Source organism: Suricata suricatta, chromosome 11 (genome assembly GCF_006229205.1).
Source record: "Suricata suricatta isolate VVHF042 chromosome 11, meerkat_22Aug2017_6uvM2_HiC, whole genome shotgun sequence".
Classification (NCBI taxonomy): domain Eukaryota; kingdom Metazoa; phylum Chordata; class Mammalia; order Carnivora; family Herpestidae; genus Suricata; species Suricata suricatta.
In genome coordinates, this window is record NC_043710.1 from 108,883,825 (window position 1) to 108,903,382 (window position 19,558).

General features: G+C 54.6%; 4 protein-coding genes across 6 annotated transcripts in view; 2 read left to right on the plus strand and 2 right to left on the minus strand.

Moving 5' to 3' along the window:
* Positions 1 to 6,375, plus strand: part of CCDC84 (coiled-coil domain containing 84) — a 6,709-nt gene extending 334 nt beyond the window's left edge. Inside the window, exons 2-11 of the mRNA XM_029956005.1 lie at positions 104 to 267; positions 685 to 783; positions 3,084 to 3,150; positions 3,226 to 3,288; positions 3,605 to 3,669; positions 3,821 to 3,926; positions 4,837 to 4,867; positions 5,788 to 5,877; positions 5,951 to 6,083; positions 6,168 to 6,375. Of these exons, the coding sequence (XP_029811865.1) occupies positions 104 to 267; positions 685 to 783; positions 3,084 to 3,150; positions 3,226 to 3,288; positions 3,605 to 3,669; positions 3,821 to 3,926; positions 4,837 to 4,867; positions 5,788 to 5,877; positions 5,951 to 6,083; positions 6,168 to 6,240 (891 nt within the window). The 3' untranslated portion in view covers positions 6,241 to 6,375. The remainder of the gene's footprint in view (positions 1 to 103; positions 268 to 684; positions 784 to 3,083; positions 3,151 to 3,225; positions 3,289 to 3,604; positions 3,670 to 3,820; positions 3,927 to 4,836; positions 4,868 to 5,787; positions 5,878 to 5,950; positions 6,084 to 6,167) is intronic.
* RPS25 (ribosomal protein S25) lies at positions 6,283 to 8,725 on the minus strand. The gene is made up of 5 exons (XM_029956007.1): positions 8,615 to 8,725; positions 8,295 to 8,390; positions 7,579 to 7,762; positions 6,489 to 6,587; positions 6,283 to 6,388 (listed from the first exon to the last, which is right to left on the minus strand). Exons 1-4 carry the CDS (start codon positions 8,615 to 8,617, stop codon positions 6,493 to 6,495), a joined length of 378 nt encoding a protein of 125 aa, XP_029811867.1. The 5' UTR covers positions 8,618 to 8,725; the 3' UTR covers positions 6,283 to 6,388; positions 6,489 to 6,492.
* Positions 8,726 to 9,059: 334 nt separating this feature from the next.
* On the plus strand, positions 9,060 to 11,910 carry TRAPPC4 (trafficking protein particle complex 4). Its single transcript, XM_029956006.1, has 5 exons — positions 9,060 to 9,285; positions 9,449 to 9,623; positions 10,603 to 10,706; positions 11,326 to 11,452; positions 11,726 to 11,910. Exons 1-5 carry the CDS (start codon positions 9,111 to 9,113, stop codon positions 11,802 to 11,804), a joined length of 660 nt encoding a protein of 219 aa, XP_029811866.1. The 5' UTR covers positions 9,060 to 9,110; the 3' UTR covers positions 11,805 to 11,910.
* Positions 11,911 to 12,731: 821 nt separating this feature from the next.
* Positions 12,732 to 18,921, minus strand: SLC37A4 (solute carrier family 37 member 4). Of its 3 annotated transcripts, none has more exons than XM_029956003.1 (10): positions 18,843 to 18,921; positions 17,451 to 17,791; positions 16,397 to 16,629; positions 15,842 to 16,085; positions 15,214 to 15,372; positions 14,877 to 14,962; positions 14,288 to 14,401; positions 14,035 to 14,100; positions 13,575 to 13,713; positions 12,732 to 13,457 (listed from the first exon to the last, which is right to left on the minus strand). In XM_029956003.1, exons 2-10 carry the CDS (start codon positions 17,596 to 17,598, stop codon positions 13,291 to 13,293), a joined length of 1,356 nt encoding a protein of 451 aa, XP_029811863.1. In that variant the 5' UTR covers positions 17,599 to 17,791; positions 18,843 to 18,921; the 3' UTR covers positions 12,732 to 13,290. The 3 variants fall into 3 exon arrangements, with proteins under 3 accessions (XP_029811863.1, XP_029811862.1, XP_029811864.1); XM_029956002.1 differs by lacking the exon at positions 18,843 to 18,921 and adding an exon at positions 18,031 to 18,777; XM_029956004.1 differs by lacking the exons at positions 14,035 to 14,100; positions 18,843 to 18,921 and having other exon boundaries at positions 17,451 to 18,776.
* Positions 18,922 to 19,558: the final 637 nt, after the last annotated feature.

Here is a 19,558-nt window from a genome sequence, read left to right on the forward strand (position 1 = left end):
GGACGGCCTGGGGCGGCGATGCGGGCGGTGCGGTCGGGGCGCGAGGGGGTGGGGGGCGGGGCGCCCCTGCCGACACCCCCCGCCGATACCCTCCCCGCCGCAGGTGGAGGCCGCCCGCAAGGCCGTCCGCGCCGCGCAGGTGGAGCGCTACGTGCCGGAGCACGAGCGGCGCTGCTGGTGCCCGTGCTGCGGCCGCGAGGTGCGGGCACACCTGAGCCACGGCCTCCTGACGGTGCTGCACGGGGGGCTGCTGGAGCACCTGGCCAGGTGAGCCGCGCTCGGGCACCCCCTCCCCCCACTGGCATCCTGGTGTGGCCGGGCGGCTCGGGGAGTGGGGGGGGGGGAGAACGCTTTTATGGTCTGATGAGGACGGGTTGAGTCACCTTATAGACCTTGCATTCCTTAGGGGGTAGAAGGTTTGTGGCTTCCAGGGTCCCAGTGGTCGTGGTGGGAAAGCCCGCTGGGCAGCTGGCTCGGGATGACCTCCACTCATCAGCTGCTTCTGTTTTTCTCGGAAGAGGGAGACTGGACGTCTGGGAGAGACCGAGAACAGTCTTCCTTCCGTCAGCCCTGCCCAGAGGCAGAAAGCCCGGTGGCAGTGTGCGTTACGAATCTAATGTCTAGACATCTGAGTGATATTTTGTAATATACCACTTATCACTGAGATTATTCGTTCATTCTCAGCCCAGAGCACAAGAAAGCAACCAACAGATTCTGGTGGGAGAACAAGGCGGAGTTCCAGATGAAAGAGAAATTTCTGATCTCCCCCCAGGACTATGCACGGTAAGTCGCTGCTGATGAACGGTGAACTAACGGAATGGGGCCTCTCGGGTCTGTGTCAGGTCCCGGAGCTTCCTCTAGTAGTTGGAAAGTTCAGTAGGGCGTTGTTTTTGCAGCACTGAGGATTCTAGACACCATACGCAAGTGGAGTATGACCGAGTCCTGGAGAGGTTTCTGTCTAGTTAGGGGGGTAGGATGTGGAGCATAGTGTGTGATCAAAGTGGCCTACAGTCAGCTGTCTAAGTGCGTGGTCCGGAGAATGTTCAGGTTCTTGCGGAACAGAAGAGGCTTTTTAGAGTGTGCGAGAAACTGGTACTTCCCCGGTGTCAATAGCTTTAGACTGTTTTACGCGGCCTGTGGAGGACCCTGAGAAACCGGAGTGCAGGAAGCCGGCAGCACAGAGTGGGTGAGGGCTGACTCTTCAGGAAGAGGACCAGGCAGCCTCACACTGTGTCTGTTGGGACGATACTGAGGTTACGGGGTGTGGCATCCAAGGGGATCCCAGAGCCAACGTCACGGAAAAACTCTGGTCTATTCTTTTCTTCTCAGTGTGGAGAATAATGAGGGAATGATAAGAAATGCCTAAATCCTACCACCTTGCCTTCCAATCTGTGGCTCATATGGGCAGGAGATGGAAACTGAGGCCAAAAAGCACTCAGTCCTTCCTTCCTGACCCAGCTCCAGATGGTTTTGGTGGGTGAGTAAAGGGTAGCTGAGCGGAAAAGGTGATCGTTGAGAATTAGGAGGATGGACGCTTTGAACTTATTAAATAGTTTTGACTTCTGAATCTTATAAATCTTATAAATCTCAAGGTCACACACGAGGCAAAGCCCAGCCTCACTAACTTGGCCAGTAAAGACACCACGAGCCCTCTTTAGATCTAGCCTGTTTATTACTTAGCGAAAACAATATGCCTAAAGTGCCCACTTCCCCAGTCCTTGCCCAACCCACCAGAAAGCACCACTCCAAAGAAAGAGCTGGCTAACTGCAGCGTGAGCGTGGGACACCCTGGTGCTGGGGAGCCCGGACAGCCTGGGGGTGTTGGGGGAGATCAGGGGCGAGTGGTGGATGGCCCCACAGCAGCTGTCAGCTCACCCATCTTCCTGTTTTCCAGGAGCATCACACAAGCGTTTGGCCAGGACTCAGATGCTGCAGTGCTAGGCTTTGCCCGTACGGATAGGCCCGGCTGCCAGGGCACCATGGTGCAGCCGCTCCCTCAGTGCATTCAAGTCAGGCCAGAAAGCAAATCCTAAACTTCATTGCAAACAGTAACAAGTTATCATAGCTATATATCAAGTTGATATCACAAAAGAATAAGAATTTAAGTAATTTTAACACAAAATTCTGACTGTGTATCTTCAGAATATGTTTTAAGGACTTAAAAGCTACAAAGAAATCCTGAGGCTCACTTAGTTTTTTTGTTGATAGTCATATTAATAATACTGGTATTCTGATACCTTTACATGTGCACATAAGATTAAACAGTCCCAGCATGTTGGTATTGTCCCAGATATGGGCCAATTCAAAAGAATAACCAAAAAGATAATAGATTTTGTTTTAAATGTTTGAGTGTGCATGTGCATGTCGGGGGTTGGGGAGGGGCAGGGAGAGGGAGAGGGAAAGAACCTCAAGCAGGCTCCCTGCTCAGCACGGAGCCCAGGGCAAGGCTTGATCTCAGAACCATGAGCTCATGACCTGAGCCGAAATCAAGAGTCCGATGTTTACCTGACTGAGCAGCCAGATGCCCTGATCACAGAGCTTAAGTGTGGTAATGATTTCATGGCATCATAAGTTCCTTCTGTTCTTAGGTGCATGCTCAAGGTTTCAGTTAAGTCTCATGATGTTCTAAAAGCCCATTTTTTTTTATTTTAATGTTTTTATTTATTTTTGATACAGAGAAACAGAGCATGAGAGGGGGAGGGGCAGAGAGAGAGAGAGGGAGACACAGAACCTGAAGCAGGCTCCAGGCTCTGAGCTAGCTGTCAGCACAGAGCCTGACACGGGGCTCGAACCCACGAACGTGAGATCTGACCTGAGCCGAGGTCGGAGACTTAACCGACTGAGGCATCCAGGCGCCCCTAAAAGCCCATTTTTGATTTGGCAAAAAGGCAGGGTTTGCCTAGAAGAGAAGTTGGAGCCAGTATGGCAAAATGTTAACAGTGAATCTGGGTGAAAGGTACATGGGTGTTCATTGTTCTGTGATTTTGAAATTCTCCAAAATTTAAAGAAAAAGTGATCTGAGGATCTTCTCATTAATTGGCGGGGGCTGGGGTTCTTGGCTGACTTGCCCTTTTTCTTTTTAGATTCAAGAAGTCCATGGTGAAAGGTTTAGATTCCTATGAGGAAAAAGAGGATGAGGTGATCAAAGAAGTGAGTTAAAAGAAGGGCCTGTGGAGGACCCGACCCCATGACCTTGTACCCAGCTGAGCAGCCGCTCTCCCACAGATGGCGGCTCAGATCCGGGAGGCGGAGCACAGCCGGCGGGAGCTGCTGCGGTCTGTCCTAGAGGTTGGTTTCCCTCGGAGGAGCCAGAGCAGTATCCAAATCCATTTGATCCCTGGTTCTCCCAGGTCCGGCATTTCACCTGCCAGCTCTTCTAAGAACTCGTGGACTCCATGCTTCATCTGCTCGGCTTGAATTCCCTTACCCGTCTGCCAGGGGGCAGGCCTTGTCAGTGGCAGTGTGGGCAAGGCAGGGGAGGAGGGAGGGAGGCTGGCAAGGACAGTACCCTCCATGTACTACTTTCCTTCTGGAGGGTGGGAGCATGGCCTAGACAGACTGCTAAGTGTCCTAGACACATTTATTTTTCCTGAATCAAACTCAGCCTCAGGCAGTGCCAGACCCAGAAGAAGGCTCTTCAGCACTTGGAAGCTGGAAAGGGACCAACAGGTAAAACTGTTAAGGAATCTCTTGTTGGGAGTTTGACATGTTAGAGCGTTCTGTGACTCTGTGGCCGGGGAGTGGGAACAAAGTTCACCTGTGCCATCCTCATGGCTCAAGGACCCCATCTGCCAGCCTGGCTCCTGTCTGTCTTTTTCAGTCAAGTGGCTTCCACTTCACAGCAGCCCTCCTACTTGGACCTGCCACCAGCCCCAGAGCTTGACTGCATGGAAGCAGGACAACCTCTGACATTCATCGGCCATCAGGTACAACGGATAAGCCGGCCAGGAAGAGCCAGCGCCCCCTCACTTCCCAGGACACCCACCTCTCCTGGGTTTTGTGCCTCTTCTAACCATCCCAGCCTTCTCTTCTGTGGTCGTCCATAGTGTGTTTTCAGACCCATTTCCTCACTCTCCAGTGGTCTCCTCACACCTTTGCCCCCACTGCCACCGAGGAGTGCCAGTGCCTTCATCTCCTCCTCTGCGGAACCCTCAACTCCCAGTGTGGGCCGTTTATAAATACCCCAGAGGCCCCTGACGCTAACTGCTACCACGCTGCTTATTTCTAGTTATTTCCTCTTTCATTTCCTACGTCCTGTCAATAAGGTCTTACTTTACCACCTGATTTTTAGATGGCCTCCAATCATATACACTTTTCTGGAAGTTTCTAATCCCTCTGCACTCCTGTCCCAAACAAAGAGTCAGTGCTACTCCACCCATATCATGCTTCCTGTTTTTGCACACGTAGTTAGCATTGCCTTAAATCGTAGGTTCACCTTCTTTCAGCCTTGTTCAAATGTCACCTTTTCATGGAATGCTTTTCTGAACAGGTTACCTATTATAAATGTACTTAGTCCCATGTAAAGAGCTGCCAAAACAACCTGTGTAATTTATGCTGAATTCTCTTCCCCCACGATCTGTAAGCCCTGTGAGGAAAGGCTTCTGCCTACCTGGCACCTGGCAGCCAGACATCTTCATTGTGGAGGGCCACGAGTCTCTTGAGGACAAGGCTGTTTTCCAGTTGTCTGGGCTCTGGGGGTTTAACCTCAAACCAGGGCACAGAACTGGGGCTTGTTCCATCCACTTCCTGTGGGTTGTCCTTTCTCTAGCTAGGAGTAGCCTGTGCTGCTTTCTCAGCTGGGACTCAGCTGGGACTCTCCCCCATTTCTCACTGCAGGACGCACCGGGAATTGGTAACATCCACTCAGGTAAGGCTTAAGGCAGTGTTTCTCAGATGGTAAGAGACCATTATTTTTTAAATAAAGTTGATCAAATACAACCTGGGGCCCCTGGGTGGCTCAGGTCACGCTCTAATTTCATGAGTTTGAGCCCCGTGTTGGGCTCTGCACTGACAGTGCAGAACCTATTTGGGATTCTCTCCCCCTCCTTCTACCCCTTCTTTATTCACAATATCTCAAAATAAACTTAAAAATTTTAAAAGTACGATCTGATGGAATCCTATTTTGAAAACATGAAGAACTCTCAAAATTCAGTAAAAGCATATAAAAAGATGCTCATTAGAATGGCTAAAATTAAAGATGGACGGTGTGTATTCACACTCATACTGCTGCTGGGAATGTAAATAGAACCAACTGGAACAGGTTCAGGGGTTGAGAAGGTAAACACCTCCCCCCCCATTACATAACCCAAGAGAAAAGAACGCTCACTGCACAGATGGTCCCAAGTTTATTGACAGAGGGATGCTCAACAAGGAAGCATCGATAAATCTCAAACCGTTAGCAGCCAGACCAAAAACAGGCACGTACTTGAAAATGCCAACTAGAGTAACGGAAGCAAACCCATGGCTCCCCAGGGCTGGGAACAGGCAGATGGGGAGGTACAGGAAATATTTTTAAGGGTTTTCTTTTCAAATTGTACACTTTCAGTGGGTGTACCTGTAGGCCTGTTGTGCTTCAACAAAGGTTTTAAGTATCAGCACGTCCTATTACATGTAAGGTATGTTGCTTTAAATGAGCCCAGGGCTCTCAACTTCCCAAGGTCCAGAATCCCTGGGTTTTGCTTTTGAACATTTCTCCTTGTCAGTTAGTGACAAGCTCTTACCTAAGGCAGTGTCCCAGTAGCCTGAAGCTTAGGGTGCCATAACGTCTGCTTACTGGGTCTCTTCCAGGTGCTACGCCTCCCTGGATGGTTCAAGATGAGGAATACAGCTCTGCAAACCCACAAATAGGGCCCTCCTACGAAGAATTTCTTAAAGAAAGTAAGTAAACAGATTCCAGAATGAGAGGGGGTTAAGTTTTACTGCTCAAATAAAACTGTTTACTTCTTTGTAGAAGAAAAACAGAAATTGAAGAAACTCCCCCCAGACAGAGTTGGGGCCAACTTTGATCACAACTCCAGCACCGGCGTGGGCTGGCTGCCCTCTTTTGGCCGTGTCTGGAATAACGGACGCCGCTGGCAATCTAGGTATGGGCCCAGTGCCAGGACCCCGGCCCCTGCGCCTTTGGAGAGATCTCAGCCTTCACCCTGTAACCCTTCATTTCCTTTCAGACATCAATTCAAAACGGAAGCTGCAGCAAGAAACAAGCAGTCCCATAAAGAAAAAGAGCCAAATGTTTCCTGATCCTTTTCCAAACACCATGAGGCACAAAGCTAAGCCAACAAACCCATACCTGCTCTTCTCCTTTGTAACTGCTTTTCTTAGTAAAGAGACATACCCACTTATTTGATTTAATAAAGTTTTATTTTCCAAACTGTACAGCTGGTGGGACCTACAAAAAAAAATAAAAAATGAATCACAATGATAAGTAAAGCCTCATGTACATGGGGGATGCATACTTCCTACACCCCGAGCCCCTACATTCTTGCTACCTGTTCACACATCTTCACCAGCAGCTGGAGCATCTCCACCCTTGGTGTTTCTGGTGTAAATCACTTGGGCTCTGTGCTTTGAAACCAGTTTAATAAGGCCTAGGGAGAAAATAAAGAGGTTTTCATATAGTCCTATGAAATAAATGCTTCATAGACATGAGAAATACTGAACTTGAGCATGACTGTTTAGTAACAGGCAAGCATGCCCACGTTTCTTGGTGATAATCTAATTTGATTTAGTCTTTCTAAATGAGGGACCCACTATCTGCTCTTGGGATGGTTACCCATACTGCACTTTATTAAAGTCACCATTTACGTTTAGACACCCTGGGGTTTAAAATATGTATACTTCTATTTAATGTAAAATTATGATTAGACCCACTACTTGACTTTTAAAATACAGAAGTAGAAAATGTTTTACTATCAAAGCTCTTAATGAGGTTCCTGGGTGTCTCAGTTGGTTAGGTCTCTGGCTTCAGCTCAGGTCATGATCTCACGTTCGTGGGTTTGAGCCCCGAGTCAGGCTGTCTGACAGCTCGGAGCCTGGAGCCTGCTTGGATTGTGTCTCCCCCTCTCTCTGCCCCTCCCCCCTCATGCTCTATCAAAAATAAACAAAAAGAATTTTTTTTCAAAGCTCTTAATGTTTTAGTGACCATATTCTCAATACAGTTAGTAACTCTAAATGTGAGAAAACCCAAGAGACTGAGGGGGAGGGGATCGCAAGTAGGCTCCGCAATGTTAGCACAAGCCCAGAGCATCCCATGAACTAGGAGATCACAGCCCGAGTGGAAGTTAAGAGCTGGATGCTTAACCAACCAAGCCACCAGATGCCCCTATTCTGTAACTCTTAACGCGGATTTATGACGAGAACACACAAGATCCCGGTGCTTCACCAAAGTGACAAAGAGGTGCAGGACACGAAACTGACTACGATCCACGCCTGGAGGTCTGCCTACAGGTAACGTCAGAATGTTACAATCACTGGGTAGCCCGTGCCCATTTTCATAAATTCAGTAAACACACCTCAGATGGCTAACGGCCAGGCCAGGTTTAGGTGCAAAGGCAATCCAGGACCACACCCCCCTCTCACCTTTACTAAGCAGCTCCTGAAGGGCCGCCCTGGCCAGGGAGCCTCGAATCTTCAGTCTCTCAGAAACGACCGCTGGAGTAATGAGCTTGTAGTTGGGAACCTCCTTACAGAGCTTGTCGTACGTCGCTTTGTCAAACAAGACCAGGTTATTGAGCTTGTCCCGAACTTTGCCTTTGGACCACTTCTGCTCACCAAAAGAGAAAGAGAGTCCGTGTTCCCGGAAGAAATGACTCTTCCCTTCCCCAAACAACCCGTGTCAGGGAACCCTCTTCCACGGCCAGAGGATTATACTGCAAGGGTGTCTGTTCTTGCCCTGCAGGAATCTATGAAATTCAGAATTTGCAGAAACTCTGCAAACTAAGATTCAAATAACTTGAAACCAGGATACAAAGCAAAAAGAACCCAACTGCCGTTTATCTTTACGGCATCCAAGAGAAGTTTAAAAAGAAGGGGAAAAAACCCCGAACACATCTTGAGGCTGACCCCACGAACAAACGAAAAGAACAGCATGTGCTAAGTATCAGAACAGCGGGTTCACACTTTGGTGTGCACCACCCCATTCTTCCAAACACAAAACGGTGAGCGCACAATTCTAGTCCTCGGACTCTGAACGCCACAACCCTAAGAGCCATCTTACCATACACGTCATTTAGTACTACAGCGACGGAGGCCCGACATCCCGTCTCCCTCACTCTTGGGGAGGACTCCACGCCTACCTTCTTTTTGGCCTTGCCTCCAGATTTGTTCACTGGGTCTTTGTCTTTTTTGGCCGATTTTCCGGCATCTTTCTTCTTCTTGTCGTCCTTGGGGGGCTGTGCGGAAAGGGGGAAGGCAGCCAGATTACAAGCAGCCCCACGCTCCCTCGGCCACTGCACCCCCAGGCCCCACTGCCGGAGCACATGGGAGAAGCAATCCGCCCGCCCGCGCGAAGCAGCAGCCCGCGGGTCTGGGGCCCTGCGTCCGCGGCCGCCTCCACCCCGTCCCAGCGCGGCTCAGCCCTCGGCGCCGCACCAGCTTCCCACCCGAGAGCGCTCACCATAGCGAAGCTCAGCGAGCAGTGGGCCGCCCTGCAGCCTCGCTAAGATGTCGGACAAAGAGGAAGCACGGCTGACGCACGGGCCCAGAAACCTGCACCCGCAGCGAGCGCTTCCGGGGCAAGGGGCGGAGCCCGCGGCGGAAGCGCGCAGGCCCAGTCCCCTCGGCCAGCGGGCCGCGGGGTGGGTGGTTGTCTTTCCCCAGCCGCGCACCCCGAACACTGCCCGCGGCCTTTATGGAACTTTGCCGCTAGTTGTGAGGCAGTCACACGTTACTCCTCCCTGTCCCTGGAACCTAATAAAAAAGAGAGAAAACAATGTGCCAGCCTCCGCAACTACCCTCGGCGATCCCGCTAAGCGTGGTGCTACAAGTGCGCAGGCGCCGGCTTTGCGGGGCCCGGAGGAGGGCGGGGACTAGGGGCGGGTCCAGTGACTGCGGTTCCGGGGCGGGGCCTCTGGAAGAAGCCGAATCCCCGCCTCTGAGGGGCCGCGGCCGCGATGGCGATTTTTAGTGTGTACGTGGTGAACAAAGCTGGCGGCCTCATCTACCAGCTGGACAGCTACGCGCCACGGGCCGAGGCTGAGAAAACTTTCAGTTACCCTCTTGATCTGCTGCTCAAGCTGCACGACGAGCGTGTGCTGGTAGCATTCGGCCAGCGCGACGGCATCCGGGGTGGGCTAGGCTTGCGTCCGATGTGCGGGCCCGGTGCTGCGGAGTGGGCTCGTGTCTCTGCTGGGCAGTGGGGTTGGGGGAGAGGGGGTGAGGCCGGGTTGCTGGTCCCTAAGGCGGAGGCCCCACGCTAGGGCTTCGTTGACCCTTAGCTTCGCCTCTACAGTGGGGCACGCAGTGCTGGCCATCAATGGCGTGGACGTGAACGGCAAGTACACGGCCGATGGGAAAGAGGTGCTGGAATACCTGGGCAACCCTGCTAATTACCCGGTGTCCATTCGGTTCGGCCGACCCCGCCTCACCTCCAATGAGAAGCTCATGCTGGCCTCCATGTTCCATTCGTAAGTCACCCAGCACTCTAGTGCCTTTGGGCCTGCACTTGGCCCTTAAGCTAGCTGGATTAGTGTGGTTCTTGCTGCAGTAAGTCTCCTGAGCAGCAGTGCTGACCCTTCTTTGCCTTTTTTTTTTTTTTTTTTAGTTTGAAGTTTATTTATTTGAGAGAGAGAGCGAGAGCGAGCGCGCCCGGGCAAGCAGGGGAGGAGCAGAGAGAGAGTGAGTGAGTGAATTCCAAGCAGGCTCTGCAGTGTTAGCACTGAGCCTGTGCGGGGCTCAGGAACCAGGAGATGGTGACCTGAGCGGAAACCAAGAGCCAGAGGCTCAACCCACTGAGCCACCCAGGCGTTCCTCTTTGCTTCCTTTTAAATCATCAGTTCTGTGTTGTGAAAAGAAAACTAGTCCAGTATGACTAGGCTTTAGATAATACTGGCAGTGGTGTGATCTCGTGGAAGTCAGCTTCCCTCGGCTTTCGTTTCTAAGCCTTTAAAGAAAGGTAACTGAGCTAAATGATAAGACCTTTTCCCGCTCTCTGCTCCAATGCAGTTGGATAATCTTAGTCGTGGGGCTCAACCGTGGCACCTGCTCCCAGTGTTAATTTCACCCAAAGCTTTCGACATAAAGTGTTTCATAGCAGAGCAGGAGTGTCAAATACGTGCAGTGCTCAAATGAATTTTAAAGAAATCTTGGTGCTGCTAGGCAATTCACACCACCTCTTTTTTCTGTTTATTTTTGAGAGCAAGCCCAGCCAAGGGAGGGAGGGCAGAGAGAGGGAGACAGACTCCAAAGCAGGCTCCAGGCTCTGAGCTGTCAGCACAGAGCCCAACACAGGGCTCGAACTCATAAACTGTCACACTGCCTCTCCTGACCTCTCACGGTGTAATGTGAACGCCTGAGCAGCGTGGGTTGCTTCAGCGGAAAAGTTTGAGCAGCATGCCTCCTTAAAACAGTGGGGTGCATTCCCAACCTCCCCTCCTTTGCAAATAGGCTGTTCGCCATCGGTTCCCAGCTGTCTCCAGAACAGGGCAGCTCAGGCATTGAGATGCTGGAGACCGACACGTTCAAACTGCACTGTTTCCAGACCCTGACAGGTATGCGTCTCCAGAAAGGCCAGAGGGATGCGAGTGGGGGCAGGTTGGGGGAAGGGACTGACCAAAGACAGCTTTGGCAAGCACGGGGGTGGTGGTTAGCTGTTCCTGGGAAAATTGCACAGACACGTCTGTTTGTTTTGTGATTCCAAAGCCAATATTTAATCTGATGCCAGTTTGTCCACACCACCCAGCACGCTCAGCCGTGGTTATCTTGTGTGCAGATAAAACTCACCTTAGTGTTGCACACATTTTGGTAGGTGTGTTTCAAAATAAAACCCGAATGCCAAATGGAAATGACCTTTGGATCATGTCATTGCCCCACTCCCTTAATGGGGATAATTGAAAACTGCCTGAATTTGTTTCCTGCCAGGCACTTGCTGCAGGGACCACAAGACTGTGAATTAAGTGACAGACCTAGAAAGCAAGGCCTGGTCTCAGTCATTTGGGTGATGTGATAAAGTCACGTCAGGATCAGGACGTTGGTCTTACAGATCCATAGTCTTGCTTAATGGAGCAATAAGGATACAATTTAAAATGGGCTTAAAAAATGCGACACACACACACAGGATGATGTTCTTTGCTTTTCTCTACTCTTCGGTAACTGTTGCTCGCCCTCCAGGGATCAAGTTTGTGGTGCTGGCGGATCCCAGACAAGCTGGAATAGACTCTCTTCTCCGAAAGATATACGAGATTTACTCAGACTTTGCCCTCAAGAATCCGTTCTACTCGCTGGAAATGCCGATCAGGTAGGCGGTCCCCTTCCCCGGAGGCTGCTCTGGGCGTCCTGGCCCTTCTGTTTGTGCTTTTCCCACAGACATTTTTTCACAAGAGTAAGAAGAACTGTTTTCTTAAGTAAAACAAAAGCGACTAGCCTTTTCTTGCTATTTTGAGAGACCAGAGACTCCCTGTGGGTTCCTGTCCTTCAGGAAAGTTTCTGCCGCCCCACCTCAGCACCCACAGTGGGGAAGAGGCTGAGGCCTTACACTTGTCCTCATTCGTGCCGCTTGGGTCTGGCCTAGGTGTGAGCTGTTTGACCAGAACCTGAAGTTAGCCCTGGAGGTGGCAGAGAAGGCTGGAACTTTCGGACCTGGGTCATAGGCTGGGCCTGCAATGGATTCCCCGGATCTTGAGATCTGCAGCAAGGCGTATGCTGTGTCCACTCCGCCGGAGATCCCACAGCCTCGATCGTGCACTTGACAGTGGCGGGGGGGGGGGGGGGGGGGGGGGGGGGGGGGGGGGGGGGGGGGGGGGGGGGGGGGGGGGGGGGGGAGAGCCTGATGACACGTGCATATCCCTGAGCCTTCATACTGCTCTGTGCCCTCCCCTGTCTGTCGTGGGCCTACTTCCCAACTCTGTACAGACTTATTTATAGAGGAAGTAGGTCCGTAAATGGTAAATAAACATTCCTTTGATCTGTGTTTGCTGTCCTAATTGATGGCTGGGGGGAAGGGCTCTGGCGGGGAGACAGGAATGAGAAGGAATTCTGAGAGGAGATACTCTAATAGAAAACAAATAAGTGTTCATTAAATAAAGGAACTTGGGGCTCTGAGTCAGAACCTTGGGTCTAGTTCCAGAATTGCTGACTTCTAGGGTGATGGTGAAATATTTACCAGATGTTTACAGCTAGCCTTTCCTGCTTTATCGAACTTAACCCTCACCCTGATCTCAGGGGGTACATTCTATTACAGACAATAGATTTAGCAAGGCGCAGACTCCCTCGGCCTCAGGGTCTCAAAGCTAGTTACTGCGTGAGTTCGAACCCAGGCTTTCTGACTACGCTATCACAAGCCACTGTCCTACTGCCTAAAACCCAGGGGCTTCGTCTCTAAAATGACCATTGAGTTATACAGTGTTAAGTTGAAGGCAAAGGAGACCTAAGCTAAAAGGAGTATACGTCAGATCTCCCGTCCCAAGGAAATGAAGTCTGTCCCTTTTGGGATGGAAAGAACAGGTAGAGAATATTTTCCAAAGAAAACTGTCTCTGGTTTGTAATACCCCTTTTGAAAGAATGGCTCACTGATCATGTTTAGTATCAAATCTAGTTTTCATCTCTTTATTAAGTCTTCCTCCCTCCCAGGCTCCCTGTCTCCCAGGGTATTGCTGAAAGTGATGGCCTCCTGCTGCCTGGAATCTGAGGTATTGGCAAGAGCACTCACCCTGTGCTCAGAGGCCTTAGGGCAGAAATGGTGGGCCATTGGTGCCCTGCAGCCTCGGGAGGGTGAGTGGGAGGAGCTTCACCTCTGGGGGGGGCGGGGGGGCGGGGCAGGGCCCAGGATAGGAAGAAGGGTATAGGAGACTCCCTCACGATAGGGTTTCCTGTTTGAAGGCAGGAAATAGGAGCTAATGGAGTCCAAGAACAAGAGTTGCCTTTTAAATAGACCATAGGATGGGGAGCTGGGGCCTCATGAGCCACTAGGAACTTCCAGCGCCACCCAGGTGAGGGAAAAGGAGCAAAAAAGGCAATCCAGGGTTTAGTGGTAGCCAGAGCAGCTCCTCTCTTCCTCCCTGCCCTGCACCTCCCCCACCCTGTGCAGGGGAAGGGCCGCGGGTGGGGGAGGATGCGCTGGCGGCGCCTGCACACTCTTCACTCAGCCTTCTTGGGCACTCGACCCATCTTGGTGCGGATGTTTCGTAGCAGAAAGAAGGCAGCCGTGCTGACGGCACAGGTCACTTCGGCCACCCAGAAGGCTGTGCTCCAGCTATAGTGCTTGGCAATGGTGCTGAAGGGCAGCCCAGCCAGAAAGCCGCCCACTGCCAAGGAGGAGGGGAAGAGCCCCGGTCATTTGTGCGGCCCGCCCCAGCCTCTAGCTGGCCCACGTGCGAGGCGCAAGTGGGGGTGAGGCGGAGGCCCCGGAGAGCACCGCTTACCGTTGGCCATGAGCCCCACGATGGCATGGGAGGTGCCGCACAGGTTGGGAGGAGCACTCTCGTTGGCTATGACTCCGAACAAGGCAATGGGGCCATAGGAGGAGAAGCCGAACACAGCTCCCAACAGCAGGATCCAGAGCTACAAAGGCAGTGCGGGGTGGCATTTAGAGTTTGAGAAAGCCCACCTACCTCCGCCAGAGGAGAGAACTGCAGTAAGGAGACAGAAGTGACCTCCCTCACCCCACTTCCCCATATAATGGACAGGGCAGAGCTAGAGGTGTGGGTGCCCCACTGAGCCAACCCAAGGGCCTGTGCAGGTAGGTGGAGGAGGTACAGAAGCCAGCCCTCCAAGTTAGATGCTGTCTCCTCTCAGAACGCGTGCTACCTGGATTGGCTAGGGACAGGGCAGACCGTAGGACAAGGGCAAGACAAACCAGCAGGAAGACCAGAAATGAGGCACCTCGTGCTCTGTAAAGCCTGTGAGCTCAGCGAGAGGATGAAGAGCTGGAGTCCAGAAAGCAACATCCTAGAGGAGCACAGGGAAGGAAAGAGAGCCAGGCCCCGAGTCTAGGAGGGGCACAGAGTGCAGAGAGGTAAGACAGGACTGGAAAGGGAAGTCTGAGAGGCAGAGAAAGGCCCAGGGCGGGGCGGAGCCAGGGATAGGGACTCGGAGAGTCCTTGTGCCTGTTGCGGGCCAGGCCCTCCTTATTTACCTTGGGGGAGTCACTGCCCACAGTGACCCGGAAGAGGTACATGGACACGGTCATGCCAGCCATCATGAAGAGCAGCAGGCCGTGGCGAGGGTTCCCGTAGATGGAGGGCCCTGCCTGTGGATACAGTCCCAGCACCGTCAGCGCCTCGAAGCAGCAGAGCACCTCCGCCCCCAGCCTCGGACACCGCGGGGCCTCTGCCGACAGGTCCCGCCACAGCTCTCGGAGGCCCCGGGACCTGCTCGTGTTGTGTTCCGAGGCCAAACTCCACAACATCCCTTCCTCCGCCATGGGGCAGGGTCGGGACGTGTGCTGGCAAGCTGCGCCTGCTTCCTGCTCGAGCCCGGTTCAAGGACCGTGGAGGAGCCCACGGCCAGGCGGAGACACATTCCCGTTCTCTTGACATCATTTAAAGCCCTTTTCCTTACCTTCACTCCCTAGCAAGTAACAGTAGCCTGGGATCATTCCAACCTCCCCGCCGCCCACCCCAAACCCGGCCTGTGCCAGCCTGCCCGTGCCCCAGGGCTCCTGCCCCAGTCAGGCTGGGGAGATTTAAAGGGACGCTCCTCCTTCCAGTCCTCTGCCCACTCACCTTTGCCATGGCCCGGTCTGACAGGTAGCCAGCCGCAATGCTGCCTACGAGGCCGCCCACCTCCAGGGCACTCATGTAGGAGCTACCTGGAGTGGGGAGTTGTGGCGGGAAGAGGGAAGGGAAGGGTGGGTGTCACACACTGGGGTTGTCCCAGACTGGCCAGAACCCAGAGAGGTGCAGGGTCCCCGAGGGTGACGGGCTGCAGCTGTCTGAGTGGTGCGCAGCCTCGGGGAAAGAAGGACGGACTAAGAGAAGCTGGGCTTGAGCTTCCCGTCCCCTTCGTCGACTCCTGCTCCCTAGCCCCGCCCCCCCGCCCCCGTTCCCACACCCCTCTTACCCACGAGGACGGACTGTCCTTTCTCCTGGATAAGGAAGAACTGGCCCCAATCAGTGCAGCAGGTCTTGACTCCAAATACCACAAGGTAGCCCGTGGAGAGCACCCACAGGTAGGGGGACAGCAGCAGCTCCTGTAGGGTACTCTCCTCCTTCGGGGACCCTGGGGGCAGGAGGAGGCCAGGCCTGAGGCTCTGCTCTTGCCGCTGTGCCCTCGCCGAGCCCCCACCACTCATTAACCAACCGCAGGGCCAGAGTCCACCCATACAGCCAGGGGTCAGCGGGAAGCCAGCCCTCCAGCCACTGCTCTGCCCTGCCCCTCCACCTCAGGCCTCCGCGAATGAAACGGGCACCAGGGCACGCGGAGGAAGGCACCCAAGCCACTTGAGCTTAGGACATTGTCCAGGACAGGGAAGTCTGGCTCCGCCGCGAGGCAGGATCGGGATATAACCGAGTCACGCAGCATTCACTGGCTCTGCCGCTCGTCTGGTACTAAGTGTTTCTTGGAACGGAGTCCGCCGTCCCGCCCCCTACCTCCACGGGCTAGCCCAGGGCCAGGCATACAGCCAGTCCTCAGTCTGCCAGATGAGTGGTGAATGAAGGTGCCCCAGTGATTCGGCTTGGGTGCTCACCCTTCTTGCCCTTGGCGGGGGTGGGGTCCAGGTTCCGGAGCCCAACGTCAGCAGGTTCGTTGTGGATGAGCAGGAGACAGAGGACGGAGACCACCACGCAGAGCGCCCCCGACAGCGCCAGCGTGCTGCGCCAGCTGTAGCTCTGGGCCAGGACGGTTGCCAGGATGGGGCCCAGCCCTCCGGCCAGGTTCATGCTGGTTGACAGAATGGCCCACCAGGTGCCAAACTGAGATGGCTCAAACCACTGTGGGGGCAGAGGGTTCCGAGCAGGTGCCCACGTTAAACAGGCTAAAGGTGAGGGCAGGTGTGGCCGGGCAAACCTAGCAGCTCACGTTACAGGCATGAGGAAGAGGGCGCTTCTACTTGGCAGGGCCAATGCCCTCATCTGCCACCTGATCTCACCATGTTTAGCTCCTAAAATATCCTGACCAGCAACAGGAGCTGGACTGGAAGTCCCGAGGAACCCGCCCTGGGACCGGGGTTCCGGGGCTCCCGCGTGCCCCGTAGGGACCCCCTCGGCCAGTCTCGGCAGGCTTCTCGCGGACCGACACTCACCTTCCGCAGGATCTTCCCACACGGAGGCCAGCCCAGCCCCTGTGCCAGGCCATTGAGGAACCACAGGGCAGCAAAGACAGGCACCGCGGAGCTCCAGGAGAAGACGACGTTGACCAGGCCGACCAGGAGTAGCCCAGACGAGAAGAGCCAGCGGGCACTCATCTGGTCAGACAGCACCCCGCTCACAAACTTGCTGATGGCATAGGCTGCCGACTGGCTGCTGGTGATGAGCCCTGCGGGGGAGGGGGGCCGGGCAAGGGCACAGGAGGGATGGAGGAAGGCACAGGGTCAGGTGTGTAGAGGTGCCTGGCAGGGTGAGGCAGGTTCCTTCTGGGGGACCGGGGGCAGCCTGTGCCGGAATCCTGGCACCCGCTCAGGGGGCCCCCTCTACTCCTCATCCCCGACAGTGCTAGCCCCAAGCTGACCCTTGACTTTTCGACCTCCTGGAGACTTCCAGCTGTGGCTGTCCGGTGAGAAGGGAAGAGTGGGGCAGCCCTCACCCCAGGATTTAGCCACACGCGCCTGCTGACATTCCCTCACCCTGGTGCTGACCTGGGCTTCTGCTGCCCCACCTCCGAACATGGGGCAGAGAGCTTAGAGTTGGAGTCAAGAACCTTACTCCTCCTGAAATGTAGCATGGCGCGGGGTGGGGGCGGGGGGACATGACGTTTCCATGCCAAGCCCCAGGTCCCATTGTTTATGATGTCGGTGGCCTGCGTGCACCCTGTGGTATGGAAACCGTGCCCAGAAGCCCCCTAGCACACTGGGAATAAGCCAAGCCTCTGGGGACACATGTGGGTCACAGGCACACAAAGGCCCAGCACACAGGCAGCCCTCTGCAGATGATCATTGACCACACTCCTAGCACTCTGCCCACAGCCAGGCATATGGCTTTTGGCGTCCCTTCATTCAGGACATGCCGACTCTCCCCATCCTCCGCTGTGCAGACACTCCACACACAGAACATGCCTTTACACGTGACACTGCCACCACCACCAACTTGTCCTACTGGGCCTGTGTCCCGAGGCTCGCCCCCTGCCCTTCCGGGGCTCACCCAAGTCATCCTTGTCTAGAGGGATCTCCTCCACCAACGACGGCATGACGAAGGAGAAGGTCTTGCGGTTGAAGTAGTACAGGCTGTAGCCTCCAAACATGGCTGAGAAGATCACGGCACGGTAGCAGCCATAGCCCTGGGCTGCCATGGTGGAAAGGAGCAGCGCCCACCGGCCGGGCCGCTGAGCCTCTGACCACAGCTCCTGCCTGTGGCCTCTCAGTGACCAGATCTGCTGAGTTAGGCTTTTTCTGCTCCCTCCTCCACCCGGCCTCCCAGGCTCCCTTTATAGCCACCTTCTGGACAATCATTAAGCCTGGGGTGGCGGGAGGGAACCCAGTGTCCTGACGGAGACAAGAAAACAGAGATTACTGACGGAGAATCTGGGGGGGCACTGCCCGTGAGCCGGCACACCTTGTCCCTAGAGTTTCTGCCTTTCTCCGCTCTTCCTTGTCCGCCTGCCGGTGAAACCAGCTGTGATTAAAGGCTCAACCTAATTACTTCTGTCTGCTCCAGCCCAGGGGACACAGGGGTGGCATGAAGCAGAGCTGCCCCCTCCAGCCCTGCTCCCTCAGCCACCTACCTTCTCATTCATTCAGCCAGGGTTTGCTGGTTGCGGACACTGCCCTGGGTCTTCGGTTAGTTTCTGCGCGCGCGCCCTGCACCCCCCCCAACAACCCCACTTCCAAGTCTTCCCAGGGCTGACCCGAGCCCTGTGACTCCCGACGCCCGCACACACTGCGGGTAGCTGTTCACGAATAGCTGCAGAATCGGAAGCGAGGGGAACTTCCCTGGGCAGGTCCCGCGGTTGCCCTGAAAGCCCCTAAAAAGCCTGCGGTCGTGGTCGTGATCACTCAGCTGCCTCTGGTCCCTTTACCCGGTGACGCCAGTGTGGGGTGCCCTCTGGCCGGCTGGGGACTGCAGGGTGAGTGACAGCACGACCCGTGGGCGGGAAGGTCCGCCCGCGGACTTGAGGCTGCACTGCCGAGCGGCTCGGTTAGGACGGCATCTGGAGCAGAAGGCGTAGGCGCGCCCGGAGCCGGCGGGCGCCTAGGGTTTCAGCCCAGCAGGACGGGGCCAGGCGCAGGCTCTCGGCACCTGCCCAGCCCCATGTCCTCGAGCTACCCATGACCCACGACCCGGGCTGCAAGGCCACGGCCCGGCAGCCGGACAGGTGCGGAGAAGCCGGACTGGAGATGCAGGCGCGCGCTGGCCCCAAGCAGAGCCTCGGAGGCCCCCAGACCCAGGAATTGCCCCGCATCCCGGAAGGAGCAGCCTTGCATCAGAAGTTAGGGCCACCTTTGCTGGGGCGCTAACACAGGAGCCCCAAGGCCCGAGACGCCCCCTCCAGCCCCGCCTTCTGCCGGCACCCCTCCCCCGCCGTCGTCCGGCTACCTGAACGCGGCGCGGGAGCCGGTATAGGACAGAGCCCAGAGGCAGGACCGCGTACGCATGCGCGTGCGCTCGGGGCGGGGCCTCCGCCGCGCCGGACAGGCTGAGAGCCAAGTCCACTCCCAAGGGAGTAGTCCGAATCCTGCCGTAGTACTCGGTCCTTGGGCGAGAACAGCGCCCCTTAGGGGCTGGACTCGTAGGTCCCCTCTTTAACTGACGGCTTTCAACATACCGGTTTTGAGTGAGTGCCTCCTGCTACCGCTAACTGTTCCACCTTGTTCAGGGTCTGGAAAAGGTCTTCTAGCGAGCACCGTCTTTTCTGTAAGACATTAAGTTAGTCTTCAATAAACACAGGAGGAACATTTAGTTTGTAATCAGACTGTTGGGGACGAAGTTAAGACAAAATAGATCGAGTGTTTAAAGTACATGACCAGGGTGGCTCAGTCAGTTAAGCGTCCGGCTTCGGTTCAGGTCATGATCTCGCCGTTGGTGGATTCGAGCCCCACGTCGGGCTCTGTGCTGACAGCTCGGAGCCTGGAGCCTGCTTCAGATTGAGTGTCTCCCTCTCTCTGACCCTCCCCTGCTCATGCTGTCTCTCTCTGTCTCTCAAAAATAAATTACAAAACAAAACAAAAATTAATAAGCTTCCTATTAAAAAAAATAAAACAAAATAAAGTTCATGGCCAGGAGTAAACCTCAAAGTCTAATCCCACACCCAC